Genomic DNA, 16,381 nt, shown 5'->3' with positions numbered 1-16,381 from the left:
AGTGCTCTTTTTCAAAGTTAAAGGCCAAACACAACAAAAAGTATTATATTCTGTAGCATCAAATGGTGTCCAGGTTCACTAAATACATACACAAATAACCATAAAGACTTACAGCTTTAATACAGACTTGCTGAAAAAATCACTTAATTTTAAGCATCTCCAAAGCAACTGTCACCTCCTGCAATCATACTGTTCTCTGCACAATCTGATAACAGCTCACCTTTTTTTGTCCATTTGTGGGATTCCATAAATTATATTAATATTACACAGCTATCATCTACCTACTCATAACCAAACTCTTAACAATTTTTCCGCCCTATATGATACTGTAATCCACAAAACCTGTTCTATACTGACAGCAAAAGTGTCCAAGCTGACAAATGTTTGCCCCTTGCTTCCTTAACTATGTTACAATCAAATCTCAGTGTTTAATGTTTACAAATGAACACTGAAAAAAAACAAAGGATTTTCCAGGAATAGATTGGATGTATAACTGGGTTTCTTAGAAACTCTTCCTTCTGGCATTAAAAGAAGCCCTTTGTAACTTTTATCAGTACAGTAAAACAAATGACAATGGAAATTAACAAGTGTATTCCCGTGGGGTAATTAATTGGTTTGCAGTTTCACTTCACATTACCAATATTTTGTCACAAAAAATAGCCTAAAATGACTCCTGTTTGACAAGAACTGCTATAAATGGTTACTAGATCTTTGGCACCCTTCTTTGAGTATTAATATTCTTAATAAATATTGACCTACATCAACTAGGGTCTGATAATTTGGCATTACAGTGTGTAAAGAATTCAAATAACATGTATGAATTAATCTGTATTTGTCCATGGAATTGAATCTTTTTATGTATTCATCACACCACTTAATCCAGATTAGTTTCACATAAATCCTATTTTTGCTTTGTGTAATTACAGTGTTCTAGTATCTGTACCCTATGCTATGATTTTAGCATGCTTTGCTTTTCATTAGTCCCTTTTAATGTGTGCAGAATTTTGGGAATGTAGGTGTCCAAAGTCTCCAAGAAGTTACTGCAAGTGGCCCATAATATTAAGTTTTCCAACTCCAAAAACACAATCAGCAAATTGTTTTATTATATGACTGAAATTTATTTTCCCTCAAAGTGGGTGACTCCTCCATAAAATCATTTTTTCAAAGTTTTGCTTTCTGAAAATGGGTAAATTACAATGGAAGTTGTAATGGAAGGCAAAGCCAAAGTTGAGCAGCAAACAAAATCCAATAAAATTACATCTGCAATGAAACTCTGGTTATTTAAAGCAAACTCAATGCCATGACACAAAAACTGTTTTCAGCATTTTTGATCCGCATAATGTAAATCTGGTTATTTAAAGCAAATATAGTGCCATGACACAAAAAACATTTTGGCCATTTTTGATCCATCTATTCATATTTTTAAACACTGCTTTTGAAAATAAAATTTGCCCAGTATAACAGATGCATTATAAACAAAGATTTGACACTAATATAATTTTTCATCTTAATGCTTAACCCATTTTGAGTTTTAATAAACTGAAAATGGATGAGGACATATTTGCATAAATGCTCACCAACAGTGTTAAAATACTGTAAGACTGAAAGATGTAAAATAAGAATCTGCTACATTTATAGAATTTTTGCCATAACTCACCAGTCAGTACATAGTCATAATGGTTCACATTGTTAAGTTTAAGACCTTCATATAGAACATGGAGTTCATCTGCTGTCAATACCTGTCCTTTCCAGTGTGCGTAACCTGTACACAAATAATTTTAACAATTAAAACAATTAACCACAAAAATTAAGAAATTCATCAATGTAGTAGATTTTAGGTTTCAAAAATATGTAAACTGGTAATATATGGTATTTAAATTATGACCGGTGTTTTCAAAATTGAAAACTAACTGATACTTTCAAAAGCAGAAAGAACATGTAACCTAACAACTTAATTCTCAACAACAGAAGCAATTTTTGTAGTATTATAAAGTACGTGGCCATAGCACAACAGTGAGGAAATTGAAAGTGAGGTATTGATGGTGAACATTAAGTTTTTATTTTTACTACTGTAATCAATTTGGTTGTCACAGCAAATAAACTCAAATAGGTTCTCCTATGAATCAATGCATATATTTTTTTAAACTGGGTTATAAAACTGTTACTGTAAACTATTACTACCACAACAGATGCAACATATTGTACTGGAATAAATATAAAAACATTGGTATAACTGGATTTAAAAAAACAGAAAAATGGAGAATTAACTTAAAATGAATGATCTACTGTACACTAGGTGTTCATTTCACCCAGTTTCACTATCAGCGAATCATTCCTATTTTGTTGTTTAATTAGTTGGCCTTTTACCACTCTTGCACATTTTCATAAAGGCATAGCAGTGTGAATTTTCATTTAAAAGAAATTTTCAAAGATCAACAATGCATTAAACACGTAACTTTTTATCAAAGCACATTTTTATTGTTTATGACCGAATATTAAGAAATAATCAATGTACGCAAGCTTCAGTATGTTTTTCCATTTTAACAACACATACATTGGCAAAAAAACCAGAATTTTATTTTCCCAGGGTTATACCAGCAGCACTGGGGACATGGGAGGAACCAATCGCATGCTCACACATGTAAAGATCTGGCTAAATTTAAAGTTATTAACAAACCTAAGATGCATGTGGGAACAAGTGCGATTGGGACTGAGATTTTGAGCCAAAGATTAGCCTCTTTCCCTCAGCCTCTTTCCCTCATTTATTGGTCAAGAGTCATATCTTCAACTCTAAAACTTAATTCCATGTAAATTGCATTTCCTGTTTATGATTCGTTTTACAATTTTTACCAAAACATGTATGTGTTTAGCACATTGTGAGCGTTCAAATGGATAACTGACATTTGAATTATGCACCATGTGTAAAATGTATTTTTTTTTTTACCATGGAGATTTTCATATCATTTCCCATTGTATCACATCAGTGACAATTGGCTTCTACTATATCAGAAACTTTGTTATTGTTAACGAGAAAAAAAACTTTTCTCGGTCACCAGTATAAAAAACATAGTGTAAGTAATATACAGTATCTCTCTATTGTATATAAAAAACTTGGGACGAGACAAGACCTGTTCAGGGAGATGAGACGTGACCTTCTCAGAAAGACAAAAGACACTTTCACGTCCCACGAGACTAGACTTTGTGCAAAGAGATTTAACCACGCCCAGGGCCGGAAAAAGACAAAGAGTAGATGAGAAAGAAGAACGTCGTATAGAATTCAAAAACATTGGGGCGATACACATGCAGAGCAGGTTAGAGACAATGAAAGTAGGAAAATTCGAAAGTCTCAAAAAAATGATAGTAAAGATCGCATTAGCACAAACAAACGGAAAATATAATTTGGTGAAATAACGGAACAGCGAAAAGAGATCGAATACTGTTTAAGGATGTCTGGGGGAGAAGAAAGACAAGGCAGTGAGACAAAATGACAGCTGCTGTACAGGCTTTTAAATGTTCGAAGCACCGCACGAGATGCAGATCACACGGCAAGTTAGCAGAGCAATACAGCATGCTGATCGAGCAAAGAGGAGGTTAAAAAAAACAAAAAACTGTATTTGTTTCCCACTGTATCACCGTTTAAGAGGGGTTTTGGATTAGTGACCGTGTCTCCTTGGGGTGTGTTCAGCCCCCCTCTTCACAATGCCGCTTAGCAGAGGCGGCTGGGCAAGTGAAGCAAGCAGGGCCAAAGCCCCCTATATATAAAAATAAAATGGGAGGAGTAGGCTGAAAATAATTACCAAGAATTTTCTAATAGTTGGTATTTGCTTCTTTCTAATGTAAGTATATGTAACATGAATACATAACATATATTTTATATTTTTTAAATAGTTTTTATTCATTTAAATTTAAGGGACAGTTTTTACTAAGTGGAGAAGGTCTTAATTTCTCAGCAATGTGATGATGTATAACCTTCAATATCTCTCCTGATTAATGAGATGATTGTTTCTGAACAATTCATTGCTATTGAGTAATATACAGAAAGACATTACATTGACATAATAGGTAAAGAGTTTGACTATAAACATAGTCTTTACCTGCAACTGTGTGCTGCTTAGCAAAAAACTTAAATTCTATAATGTAAGCCCTGGCAGGTAAACAGTTCTGCTGTGCAGAAAAAGGAATCACCTAAACAAATTATTTTTAAAAAATAAATTCTTCTGAACATACCTGTATGATTGCAAAATTGCACAGAGTTTACAGAGTCCACTTCAAATCCGAGGACCTGAAAGGTAATAGCACAAAAATGAACATTTTTGTTATATCACATAATAATAAACTATCAAAACATGAATGACTCACACCGTGGGTGTGAATTTCTGGTCCAGTTAACGTCTTTTTCAGAATTTAAGTCTAGTCTTCAACTGAACTCCAATTTGCATGCTGGTATTTCTCACATTACACACTTAACCTGCCAAGGCAGTATACTGCACCCAAATGGGTTTATTTCAGTTTTAAAGAATTTAGAAATTAGTTGTGTTTTATACAGTTATTTTCCTAAATTTACTTGAGACTCTCCTGGATTGTTTATATCACCTTACATTTCATCACCGGAAAGTAAATATGAAATTAGGGTAGTTTCAAAGTATATAAGCCATTTGAAGGTTTTAGAGCATAGAAAATGGAGTACAGTACAGTATAGTGGCTCTGCTGGTTAAGTTCCTGCCCATGACAGCCTATCTCTGAGCTCCAGCTACCAAGTATTATAACTATACAGTATATAAACAGCTCTATTATGTGGGCTAGATATGGATTTTCTCTTTACAAAGAGAAGTACAGTATAATAATTCATCCATCCATTTTGGAATCTACTTAATTCATCTCACAGTCAAAGGCACAAGAGACAAACTAAGCTGATTTGGGAGCAAAGCAGCAACTAACCCTGGACAGAGCATCAGTATCACACTACAAATGTATTTATAAATACAAGTTGAAATTGTTTACATTCTGAGGGCACGTCATTTCCTGCTCACCTACTCATATTTCAAATAAACACAGTCGTTCAGCCTAATAAAATATCTCAATCTAGGGTAATCTGCAATATGCAATGCAAATATACTTAAAATTCTGAAATTTTTAAAAAATCTTTTTTCCTCCATTTTGTGGTTTGAAAGAGCTAGGTACCATCCCAGAAGCACTGGCACAATGTAGGAGCAGCCAGTGAATAAATCACTATGATGTCAAAATATCAAATTAATAGTTACTGACTAAGTCGGCAATCAAACCCAGGTCCCTTAAGTTATGAGACTGAAACATTACCATATATCTGAAAGTCAGATTGATTGTTCTGTATGAATCATTTAGGTATATGCAATAGGCTTTGGTAAGGCACACATTTTCATCCAGTGAAAAGTCTTAAATACATTTCAGGCACGAAATGTCTAAAGATCTCAAGCCAAGAAACCTTAGATTGTGAGTTTTGTATTTAAAGAGCTAAAGCCTCAAAGTGAGACGGCTTATACAGTATCTTTTAACTGAAACTAGCTACTAAATTAAAGAATATTGTAAATTTCATACTTATTTCAAGAATGTTGTATGTGCCTATTATCTTCAAGGTCTCTAGAAGATTTTTGGTTCAGTCTCTTTTATACAGTTAACCCACAAACACTGACATTGACTGAGGCAATAAATGTCCGAAAATCATTTGGATTTAAGGTTGTGATTTTGAAGACTGCAGAGGATCTTCCATTCACCAGTGAAAATGGCTGAAATTGAGGGATGGTATTACCATAGCAAGATTCCAGGATTCCTCGATTTGTAACTCTTTTAATCTGTCATACTATAGGATGACTCAAATTTAAACCCAAGTAAATTTCCTCGAGTCCCTCCCTGATACACAAGTACCAACAGTCTTTTTTCCATTAGAGCATAACTGCAACCTGCAGGACGCTCAACATCATTCATGTAACGTCTATGGTCTATAACATATTACACCATTCTCAACATGCCCATTCCATGTACCTCGTGTGGTTTTTCTCATAAAAAAATTCTTATATTGCACACAGTGGGAAGGTATTCTTTCTCTCTCTGTAGCTCTGTTATGCTTATCTTTCATTTCTGATCAATAAAATTACCACAACTAATTTGAAAAAAAAAAAAAGACAATGGATATGTTGCATATAATATCACCCGGTGTGTTGGGACTAACATCAACTCATATGTCAAAAATGATATTGGAGGATGCAGGTAGACTCTTCTGCTTTTTTCTGTTGATGTGAGAGGCACAAACATGCCTGTTGAGGTTGGAGATTATAATGCAAGATGCTGATAAGTAACACTTTCATTAAAGATTAAAATTTCAGTTGAGTTGGTTGTTGGAAAGAATTAACAATAAGAATTTATTTAATGATTTAAATCTTGTCGGAAGAAGTAATTTCTCTGACTTTCTTTACCACCTGCCCGTTAAAAAGCTGGTCAAATGAAGTCACTAAGAGCTCATAGTAGGTACAGCTCCAGCATACAATGCAGTCAGTATTTTATCAATGCAAACTATATGATTTCTTAGCAAACTGCGATGGGATGATTGCTTTATCATAATAGGGCTGCATGCGGAACACGATTTAAGCAGGCCTGTTACCTGAATATTTACTTAAAAAGACATTTAAACAGTCTGATTGCTGCTGCTGCTGTTTTCCCTCTACATAGGAAATTTCACAGCAGAAGTCATTTTTAAGGTGCAGGAAGGGGGTTGCTGTGTTGTGGCTTTGAAATAGTTTTCTGTTTATAGAGCTGATCAAAAATAAGCTTCAGCACTCCGGGACAGAATGCAATTTAAAGAATAACTCCTTGGTGGCACTTCAGCAAGAGTTCCCAAGTTCATTCCTAGAAGGCAACAGTAGCTCCAAGTTTTTGTCCCACTCCACTTTGTTTAAAGTGAATTTTTGATGCTAAAGTAGTTATGGTTCAATCAGCATTTTTGTGTGTTATTTTAGTTACCTCACTCTTAGTGCTTCTCAGCCATTAATTGCTTCTTTTAATGTTAAGCAGTTCCATTCATTGTTTTTAATTGCTTGCTGTTTCCTTAACCAGCTGAAAATTAACAATGTGATAATATCCATCCATTTTCCAACCCGCTGAATCCGAACACAGGGTCACGGGGGTCTGCTGGAGCCAATCCCAGCCAACACAGGGCACAAGGCAGGAACCAATCCTGGGCAGGGTGCCAACCCACCACAGGACACACACAAACACACCCACACACGAAGCACACACTAGGGCCAATTTAGAATCACCAATCCACCTAACCTGCATGTCTTTGGACTGTGGGAGGAAACCGGAGCGCCCGGAGGAAACCCACGCAGACACGGGGAGAACATGCAAACTCCACGCAGGGAGGACCCGGGAAGTGAACCCGGGTCCCCAGGTCTCCCACCTGCGAGGCAGCAGCGCTACCCACTGCGCCACCGTGCCGCCCATGTGATAATATCCTCAGAGATAAAAAAACTACAGTATAAAAATGACCTGACGGGGGGAATGAAAACACTAGCAAACCAAAATATTAGACAACAAATTCCAACATTGGCAAGGATTGACCTCCACACCAATCAGCTGGTCTGGAAGAAAAACCTACAGCCATCCAGGACTGAACTTGGAACCTCAAGACTGCACATTTCAATTCACTGGGCATTAGTTTCCATTACACTGGAAAGAAATTTCATATAACCTGGATGCTACTGAAACTTCTTGTCGTCGTCTTCTTTTTCTTTCGGCTGCTCCAGTTAGGGGTTGCCACTGCAGATCATCTTTTTCCATAACAATAATAATAATACTGAAACCTCTTGCAGCATGCAAAAATTAACAAGACTATTTTCACTGGCAATGCAAGCATTGGTGAAAATGTAGAGACCAGTAGCCTTCACTGAAAAATGTGACAAGCTAATGAGAAAAAAGCAATTTAAGTCAAACTAAGTAGCACTGCATCCATACAAAATTTACTATCTACTGTACCAGTTCTGTACCTAAACCTTTGCCATCTGAGTCAGCAATTTTTTCATGTTCCTATTCCAACCATCCAATCAATTTCCAAACCCGCTTATCCAGAGCGGTTCCTGTTAAGTGAATTGTGAAGGGGTAAAAAAAATTCTTATTTTTATTTTTTCTCTTTCAGATGACTTCAACATGGCTCTATTTCACCATTTTGTGTATTTGAATTTTAGATTCAGACCAGAATAACGAAACACCAGTTTATTATACAGTAGCAGGCACAAACTAAAACGGTAACTCCCATCTGTTTTGATCATGTAGTGTTTTTAGGAACATCTGTTTACTGGACATACTAGCCTTTATGTCCCTCTTCCTTTGACCTTTTGTTGCCTTTGTTTATTGGACACTGCAGCAGTCTTGTGGATGCCAGACAACAATACCCAGGCACAGACATTTTGCTGCTTATTATATATACAGTAGATGATGGCTGCACATCAGGTTCTTTATCAATAGGTGATGGGTGCCCAGACACATTCTTGCTAATCATAACCAAAACTGGGATAAGAGGTTCAGAAAATGGATGAAATAAATGAAAACAATGACTGAGTAGGGACTGTAAGTCACAGCAGCACCAGGAGTATTAGTAGTATTGGTGCAGGTGGTTAACTTATTTATTTTATATCTGTTGTATGTATTGCCTATGTGCTGTAGTGTTTTTAGGAGGGGAAATAACTTATAAAGTACTATTTTATGAAAAACAGGTGAACACTGCACTAAATTGGCCAATATGCATTACTTATTGTGTGTAAGGTTAAGTGTTTAAGGACCATTTGCTTTTAAATTTAAGTGTTAAATGTAGGATTATTTGAACAATGCCAGTTACACCATGAAAGCAAAGTGAATAGCAATTATGAAGTGAGAGGAAAATCTACAACATTCAGGAATCAATTACTGATGTCTTTTCATGCTACCAGTCTCATTAAAGGTTAACTGCAACTTTGAACTTTAGAAATATGTTTTCATACAGCCTATACCTACACATAAACCCAAAGTTAAAGGCAGACAGAGGAGTTTAAGGTAGAAAACAGCTGTGGGCAGGACTTCAGACCAGTGGCTCTCAAGTCCAGTCCTATTCAGCCACTGTAACTGCATGTTTTTGTTTGAACAAGGTTCTCAGTCAGCCAACTTTACCTTTAATTGATCTCACTGTTTAATTAGTTAATCCAAATTTTCCTTTTATTTTTGCATGAGGACAAGAATAGAAGTGTCACATGTACACTTTGAGGAAATTAAAACATTTTTATTTAACTGCTTCTTTAAATGATTACTTAAGTTGTTTTGCTATTTGTAAAATTCACTTTTTCTGTGGAGTATTTTTTCTTAATTGTATCTGAATTAATGATGAGCTGGATAGACACCAGTGCTAATGACTCTAAAAGGAGCAACTACATTAGTGTTACCCTCTTTTGTGCTTATCAGTAAATAAATGTATAAATAACTGGAACATTTTAAATACTTAATAGAAAAAGAATTAATTCTTATACATCTAACACATAAATCCTTGCTTCATGCAGTACAAACATAGCATCACCAGTTTGGTATTTCTGGAAAACATGAAAAAAAAAAAACAGAAACTGGGAAATAACAGCTTGGTTAATATAAGTAGGAGTCCAATTAAGAGAAGAAATTGTTTGGGACAAAAACCTGCAGCCACAGGGTCCCCCCCCCCCCCCAAGACTGAACTTGTGAACCACAGCTTTAGACCATCACAAAGCCAATTTACAGGTAGCAGTTAAACTAACCTGGGCCATTCCATGTCAAATCAATCGATTTTCCAGAAATCCCACACACTTCTGTCTCAAAAAATTCTGTAAAAATACCATTTGCACCCATGTTATCCAGGAGACACCCTGTAAAATTATGTTGATGCAAGATCAATACTTTCCATGATAAAGCCAATTTTGTGAGGGTAGAGGGGTGTCAAATTTGACAAAACTTTATTTTTTCATCAATTTCACAAGAACTAAATATATCTCAAGAACTAAACCACCTAGCAGGCTCAAATTTTGCATGATGGGAACTTTATAGGTATAGTACGTAACAAAATGTTTGGTCCAGATAACACCACTTGGTAAGAGCAGTCCTTCAAAAATGGAAAAAAAATATTTTGCATCTTTGGCTTTGCCATGATTTGTTTAGGCTTTCAGAAAGCATACTTCTATCTGATACAGCCTGCTGACATTTTCCCCATGACTGAATACCTACATAGGGCTTTTCAAAAAGGTTATAAACAAACAGAAACCGCATAAGGGTTTGACAAGCAAACCTCTCAAATGTAAAAAAAATCTTTTTGGGTCTAATTTCCAGACCAGCTTAATGCACTGCGAGAATGTCCAGACATTTTTCAAATTATTTTTACTGCATCCTACATGATCCCTTCTTTCTCAAAAACAAGTCTTACTTTTCTTATGTAAATCTTTAACTTTTATTTTCCTTTCTAAACATGGGTTAAATTCACCATTTGTCAGTAATGATAATCATCAAGCTCCTCATCACTAACTTGGGCATAGGATTAATACAAAAAAAAGAATCACCAAAGGCACATTAAGCACAACACATGAACAACAGCTGCTCGATTTATCATTAAATACAATACTAGTTATAATGAAATGTTAACATCTTGGTATTGCAGCAGCAGGAATGTGACCCATTCCACTTCTGTTTCAATCGAAGTGCAGAGTATAGGATATCTTTGTCTTTGATAGCCAGATAGTACTGTCCCCCATTGAACTTAGGTGCACTAAGCAATGCAATGATACACTGTAATGGCACCCAACAAATATATCTAGGTGGCCAATGGAAAGGGCTAGTTTGGGTGCATGAAACATGTCATGATGTCCGATTCCAGTTCACTCTTGTCACAAATCACACCAATCCAACATTTTTCATCATACATGCACCCAACATAGCCTCTAATAGGACACTGGTCTAATGTGAGAGACACATCTAACCCATCAGGAGTGTGATCATGAGAGGGCAGGATCTCAGCTAAAGCTTCAGTGGTGAATATTCGGACAGTCAATCAACTGTCTTCACCAGACACCCGGCTGACTCTGAGTTTGCCATCTTCTGTAGGGATGTAACAGTGTTATTCTCGAGTTCCAGATAATCTTTTGGCCATTGGGCCAAAATTTTGGCAATCTCTGTTCAGCAGCATGAGATTGGATATCGTCATCTGATATGAACAAAAGTTTGATATTTTTGTTAACTTACTGACTGAAAACTCAATGATTACCATTATTGAAACATGGGGCATTCAGCCTACAGTATGTTTAGGATAGAAAATAAACATTAAAGATTTGCTTAAGAAAAGTAAGGTTTGTGTTTTGAGAAAGAAGGTACAATGTAGAATAAATGAAAAATGTTTTTAAAAATTATCTGCACATTCCCACATATTAGGGTGCTCTAAAAATGAAATCCAAAATTATTTTTTGGATTTGAGAAGTCTGCTGTTCAAACCCTGATATCGTTATTTTTCTGATTATTCCTTTTTCGGAAAGCCTATATAGTTATCTGAATAAGGAAAAAAAATCAAAGATCTGTGTTGGTTACAAATATGTGTTTCTAAGGCCTAAACATAGACAAGTCAAAACCTCAAATTATTTTTTTTTGTCAGTTTCAAGGTGCTGCATTGACCATGCAGGGTCATCTTGACCAAATGTTTTAATTTCATCACATACTATACCAATTACTGTACCAGTGTGCAGAGTCTGAGCTTGCTCAGTGGTTTAGTTCTTGAGCTACTGAATTGTGAAATTTGATGAAAAAATGAGGTTGGGTAAAATCAACACCCCAGTCCCCTCGGCAAACTAGCTGTATCTTGGAAAGCATTTATCTTACATCAAAAAAAATTACAAGATGTCTCCTGACTAACATGGGTACACCTGGTTAATTTTCCAGAATTTTTTTGAGTCCAAAGTGCATGGGCCATTGGTTGATTTGACATGGAATGACCCACCTGGATGTCTTTGTGGACATGGAAGAAAATGCCAGGCAGACAAGGACAGAACATTTATGCTCCACGCAGACTACAACCAGGTGTGGGATTCAAACCCAGGATGCAGGATCTGTGAAGCAGCAGTGCTAACCACTGGGCTAATGTACCAAATTTCATGCTATCCATTTTTTAAATTATTCATAATGGCTTTACATTGGACAGATTTAAGCACTTTCATGAGATCATGGGGGTCTAGAGTTAAGACTTTTTAGCATAGAAGCCATGAGATCCGTTTTATCACCCTTTTTGAGTACTGTACTACAGTAAAGCTGTTGACTTTCCAGTCATCATAAGTTGTGCTGATGCAACAATCTCATTCGTTTCTTCAGCACCACTAATACAATTCTCTCTGGCAGGGTAGTCTTGTCTTCAATACAGTACTTTCTAACTAACGTGCCACTGCCTCGCTTTTTCTAAAAGCCTTACAAATTAGGTTCTATTTGTAAACCGTGAGTCAAATATTTATATCATTTGCTATTCATTTTTCACAAAAGATTTAGAAGTCACGATAAATTAAATTTTTTTTACTTATTAAAAGCACACTTCTGAATGAATGTCTGGATGCCTCAAATGAAGGATGACGGTGTCTGGCAAGGCTCTGCTTTGTAGTCTCTCGTTGGTGCCTCTGATGTCATCAGCTGCCCTTCAAAATGCAGATTTGTTTCGGCGTTGTGACAAACACGGAGGGCGGCTGTGGCTGGCAAATGGCTTCATGCGATCAACGTAGTTCCTAAGCATGGCTCCTAGAACCTGTCCGTTTAACACGCGCCGTTCCAGTGTCCACCTGCACACGAAAAGCTGTTTAGTTTCATTTGACATACAACAGGTTTAGTGGGAGGGGGTACCGGGGTCCTCCACCACCTTCGTACACTACCGGCAATTGCTTCCCATGGACTCGCACTTATCTGCTCCGCAGCAATGAGGTGTAACTAAAATGTCACGAAGCCTCCAAACCACTAAACGAGCGGACCGTAAAGTGCGCCCAAATCTAAAGCAGAATTAATGAAATGCCACGCTGAAAACCATGTGACCTTCCAATTACGCCGCTGCCCAGTCGTTTATCACACAGCTTTATTTATTTTCAGCAAGCTGACAGTTACAAATGTGCTAGCCATACGGTACTGATGAGGAAAAAAAAAAAGATTGCCTTACCTGCAAGGGAAATGAAGCGGACTTGTTACCGACGTATCCCCTGACAACATGACTCTGAATGGACAGTACCCTGCATTCCATTTCGCTCAGCGTTTTGAGACGTGCTAAAAAAGAAATGGCGTTTTCAGTTCAAGAGCAGATAATAACTGCTCCACTTCCTGCAGTTTCAAGGACAACTATGGATTATTAAAACGGTAATAAGGCTGAAGGGCATGCAATACACAGAAGCGCACATTGACCAGACAGCTAGCAGTTGTTCTTCAGGCGATTAAGATGGACACCTAAGAACTCTTACATCACCAGCTCATAGTTGTCGGCGTTTTAGTAGTCAAACTATGCCAGGATTTCTTAATGCCAGCTTGAGTGCAATGCATTTTCTGCTAACATACTCGCTTTTTACGTGTCATTTTATTCTTCCTCATGCTAACACCTCATGAGCTACATGTTACCGGGTCTACCGTTACGAAAACTGTCACTTTCGGAAAACTCTTTTTACTGCTACACTTTACAGACAATGCCCTCTTGCTAAAACCCGAAGTACCTAACATGCTAGTAACGCTGCATTATGCAGAGCCCCTGCCCATTCTGAACTAGCTGCCCAACTTCTTGCTTTCCCTCAGGTTTCTAGGAGCGAAATGCCGCGACAGGCACGGGCATACGGGGTCCATCCTCTCTCTTGTCGCCTTGTGCAACCCCTCTATGTTCGTGACAGGCTGTTCGTCATCAAGTCATGTTTGTCGTCATGAGGTTGAGCGTGTTTTTTGCCGCGGGCTTTCTGGCGACTTGAATGTCACAGTTGTGCAGGAAAATTTTGAGGAGTCTAAAACCAAAATGAAAGGTGTTCGGGTAAAAATGTAAGCCTTTTCAGTTTAGAAATTATAGCACACGTTTTTAAAATGGCAGTCTGAGGAGCAGTGGAATACTTATAGATGCAGGCAAGTGAATAATGAGAATTGTGGCTAAAGGGACATTGATAGACAGGAATGAAGCGGAGGTCAATGGCCCATCTTCTACAATTTGGACTGAAAACTAGCGTAGGTTTGTAGCCACGCAACGTGGGGCGTGACGTTAAACCTTCGTTTCCACCGGGATGACAAACTCGAATCCAAGAGTGCTGCTGTGGCCCGAAAGCAATTACTGCGCTAATCGACCAGATTTCTTTTGCTTTTTTTTCTTTTTCTTGTAGAGAAAAGCCAAGCAAAATGACACCTTTTATTGGCTAACTAAAAAGATTACAATATGCAAGCTTTCGAGACAACTCAGGCCCCTTCTTCAGGCAAGATGTAATCAAGACTATGATAATTCAATAAATGTATACTGTAGTTTATTTGGATTAGAACTAACATGTAGCTATGAAAAAGTAAAATTAAAAAGTGGGTGGGTTCTGAGGAGATTTTTAAAATGTTCCCCAGTGTTAGCCTGGTGTATCTCTATCGGTAAAGTATTCCAGATTTTTGGTACATAACCACTTTTTTTATGTTTAGCTCTGGAATAATAAGCAGACCATTATTTGAAGATTTAAGGTTTGGAATGTAAGGGAACAGGTGTTCTAAAATATAGGATGGAGCAAGATTATTTAAAGCTTTATATACAGTACCATTAGTAGTATTTTAAGTTTAAAATTAGTACTCATCCATTCAGAAATACAATTAAGACATCAGGGAAAAAATAAATAATTAAGGATTCTGAATGTTAAAGAGCAAGCTGATTAAAATAAAGGCAAAAGGAGTCAATGCTATTAATGGTAGTGATTGGCTAATAATTAAGAAAGTGCAGGAATGAAAACCTGTAATCACTATTGTCAACCACCTATTTCATGTAGTGAAGATTAAAAAAAAGAGTGCTGCATCTGATTTAGACCCTCATGTTCCTCTAAATGAAAGCATCAAATCAAATTTACAAATTTGGGACATTTGACAGTCGGTTTGTGCTCACAAATTATGTTGCTCACATGTATGTTTCTAGTGATCAATGAGAGATCCAAGATGTATTCAAGAGCTGGGTTTGCATCAGTGTAAGAAATAATCCATGGCAATCAAGGAGACCCGTACTTCAGTGCAGGCTGAACACTGCAATTCTGAGCTGGTGCTGTTGATTATACAATACATTCGTTCAGACCAATGATATCAGTTAGGATATGCATATCTTAAGTATAATATATGATATGCAATAATCAAACCTTGCAGTTTTGATTATTATCGTCCAATACAGCCACTTTTCGTGAGCAACCCTGTAGCAGACCCATGATGCAGCTGTAGTTAACTAAGAGCACGGAAGGCAGGAGCAGGTCATTTTGAGGGCAAAAGAGTGCTCCTCTACAGTGTGTCAGTATCACATTATCAGCAAGCTTCATCACTTTCTGCTTTTTATTGTCACATACTCCAGCATCACTGAGACCATGACAAATTCTAACTGCTTCTTTATCCTTATTCTTTGATAGTCTACATCCAATTTCTCAAATTCTCAAAAGTTATGCATTCCCTTTCTCTGCAGGGCAGGCTTCTGCCATTGTGCCAAACTCAGCATGTTATGTATTCACAGATGTACGTAATTCAGTTACTGGCTGAGCAGTCAATTGCCTACAATGTGCAGGGGTGCCATATAAATTGACCAATTAATGTAATCAATGCAGATAAAGTTAAAGTGGCTGGAAGGCAAACCCAAACTAGTATACCTGTATATACATTAAATATTGAGGATGAAAAGATAAATTGAAATGAGTTTTACTTTTCTATGCAGGGACTGACAGCAGATCACTAACAGAATCAGTGTAGGAGTGAATTTTATATTGAGTAGATCCTTAAGTCCTCAGTAGCAAGAACTCTGGATACAGAGGAACTTGGCTGATTCATAATTTAAATAGAAAGAATGTATTTTCACAGTTTGAAAATGATAAAAATTCTTTGAAGATGATCTTTGAATTACTATGATGTGCTCTTCAACAGTGGGTAGATCATTTTAAGGGGTAAAATACCTATAGTACTTGGCAACACAATCTTTTATTTTGCCATGTTTATTCAATTACATTTTGTGGTGCAATTTCACCTCTTGGATATAACCATCAGCAGTGTGTCAATCTGCGGAAAGAGTGTCGACCTTGTCGAGAGGTTACTTACCTTGGCAGTGACATTCATGTCTCTGGTGACTCTTCCTGTAAAGTCAGTAGACGGATTGGGGGAGCATGGGGGGTCA

The 16,381-nt window shown here is 37.0% G+C and overlaps 1 protein-coding gene across 2 annotated transcripts in view; it reads right to left on the bottom strand.

Annotated features, from left to right (window-relative positions):
- LOC114650722 (pyridoxal kinase-like) overlaps positions 1 to 13,894 on the bottom strand; it is a 63,485-nt gene extending 49,591 nt beyond the window's left edge. The window contains exons 1-4 of one of the 2 annotated variants that reach the window (XM_051926760.1): positions 13,731 to 13,894; positions 13,190 to 13,293; positions 4,228 to 4,282; positions 1,658 to 1,762 (exon numbers count right to left, since the gene is read on the bottom strand). In XM_051926760.1, coding sequence (XP_051782720.1) covers positions 1,658 to 1,762; positions 4,228 to 4,282; positions 13,190 to 13,293; positions 13,731 to 13,737 — 271 coding nt within the window. In that variant the 5' untranslated portion in view covers positions 13,738 to 13,894. Of the gene's footprint in view, positions 1 to 1,657; positions 1,763 to 4,227; positions 4,283 to 13,189; positions 13,294 to 13,484 lie in introns of both variants that reach the window. The other variant, XM_028800530.2, reaches the window with a different exon arrangement.
- Positions 13,895 to 16,381: the final 2,487 nt, after the last annotated feature.

The sequence above is a fragment of the Erpetoichthys calabaricus genome, chromosome 4 (assembly GCF_900747795.2).
Source record: "Erpetoichthys calabaricus chromosome 4, fErpCal1.3, whole genome shotgun sequence".
NCBI classification, from domain to species: Eukaryota; Metazoa; Chordata; class Cladistia; order Polypteriformes; family Polypteridae; genus Erpetoichthys; species Erpetoichthys calabaricus.
Note: the sequence above shows the minus strand (reverse complement) of the source record. Positions and strands in the feature narration are given on the sequence as shown.